The 1,603-nt window shown below is 55.4% G+C and overlaps 1 protein-coding gene across 1 annotated transcript in view; it reads left to right on the plus strand.

Moving 5' to 3' along the window:
- The window catches only part of FRAS1 (Fraser extracellular matrix complex subunit 1), a 452,220-nt gene continuing 450,617 nt past the window's right edge, over nucleotides 1-1,603 (plus strand). The window contains exon 1 of the mRNA XM_011966222.1: nucleotides 1-569. Within this exon, the coding sequence (XP_011821612.1) occupies nucleotides 494-569 (76 nt within the window). The 5' untranslated portion in view covers nucleotides 1-493. The remainder of the gene's footprint in view (nucleotides 570-1,603) is intronic.

Below are 1,603 nucleotides of genomic sequence, written 5' to 3' on the forward strand. Positions count from 1 at the left end.
GGCTCCCGGCGACCCGCGGTGCCGACGCAGCGCCTACGTACGGTGCCAAGCGAACTTTAAAAAGCTGCTTCGGACAAACCAGAGCCAGGATTTCTACTGTCGGGGACCCGGGAGCAGAAGGGTCTAGCCCGAGGGAAATGCTGGAAGATCCCATCAGCCGGTGACCAGCAACTTTCCGGCGAGACTTTCACGCGGAGAACTGTGCTCTGCCTCCTCTTATTCTCCCAAAGCTCACGTTGGCGTCCTGCCTTGCGGGGTAGCTCGGCGCGCTCTCCGCCCGAGCAGCGAGTGAATTGAACCCCCCGCCCGCTCCGGCGCCTCCGGGCTGACGAGTGTTGCTCTCAGCCCGTCTATCTCTTTTTCCGGGAGGTAACGGCCCGCGGTCCCCCACCCTCCGTGCGCCCAGGTTCCAGGCGCCGGAGCCAGCGTTTTGGCCGAGCCGCTTCTTGGATGCTGAAGGCTGGGCTCCTCTATCGTGGGTGCCGAGGCGGCGATGGGTGTCCTCAAAGTGTGGCTCGGGCTGGCCCTAGCGTTGGCAGAATTTGCAGTATTACCTCATCATTCCGAAGGTGAGAGAGCGGTGCCGCGTGTGTGTGTGTGCGTGTATGTGTTTATGTGTGAGTGATCGTGCAGTTTAAAAAGCCCAGCAGGTTTTATGGTATTGTGGTTCGGGTAGAAGTTTTTCTGGGGAGGGTGGGGTGGAAGTGAAACTGGAGTAGGCTTTTTCTGATAAGATTCCTACTCCTGATTGTTTTGTATTCGGATTACACCCCCGAGACGGCCTCCCTCTCTGCCCTAAGTGCTTTTGGGTGGGTGGGTGGCCGATGGAGGTGACATCTCTAAAACTGATCCTTTTTCTTTCCACCACCTACCTTTCCCCGAAGGGAAAGCAACTGCATGGAGCACAAGTGAGGAACGAAAAATCGCTCTTACCTGTTTAAAAATACTTCTGTTCCTAAGAAACATACAATCTTTCATCTTAAAGCCCCATCGCTTTCCCGCCCTACTTACCTCAGTTAGTCTCCCCCTAAAGTCCAGTAAGGATTTTATAACTAACTGGTTGGAGCGTGTTCTGGACTTGGGCAGTTCAGTTGCACTGAAAGAAATCTCTCCAGTACGGGGAAGCACGAACCTGCCTGCTTCCCAGAACAAAAGTAGTTAATAAGAGTTTAGGTTCATTCTTTTACTTTACCCTCCGCCTCCTGGTTTTCCTCTGAGACTCCAAGCTACGTGTAAAACCCCGGAGCCGCAGGAGAGAAAAGGAAGCCGTGAGAGTAGTTGTCGCCATGATATCAAAAGCAATCCGAGCTCAGCCAAATAAATGAGTCAATAAGTAAATCAAGAGTTTGGGGTCATGAGATGCCGGGCCTTGGGACGCGAGGCGCTCTGATCTCCCACCTGCTCCGAGGAACCGGGGAAGTCGCCACGCCAGTGCTTAGGAAGGGGGAAGGGAGCCGGCGGGCTGGGAAGAAGACGGCTTAATCTACAGCGCCTGGCTCTCGGCTTCCCCTCCCGGCTCCATTCATTATTCATCCAGCTGCGGGAAGAAGAGTTTACCTGCCCAGCCGCAAATCAGAGCCGCGGCTGGGCGCCGGCGGACGCG

This window comes from Mandrillus leucophaeus, unplaced genomic scaffold (genome assembly GCF_000951045.1).
Source record: "Mandrillus leucophaeus isolate KB7577 unplaced genomic scaffold, Mleu.le_1.0 Scaffold75, whole genome shotgun sequence".
In the NCBI taxonomy this organism is placed as follows: domain Eukaryota; kingdom Metazoa; phylum Chordata; class Mammalia; order Primates; family Cercopithecidae; genus Mandrillus; species Mandrillus leucophaeus.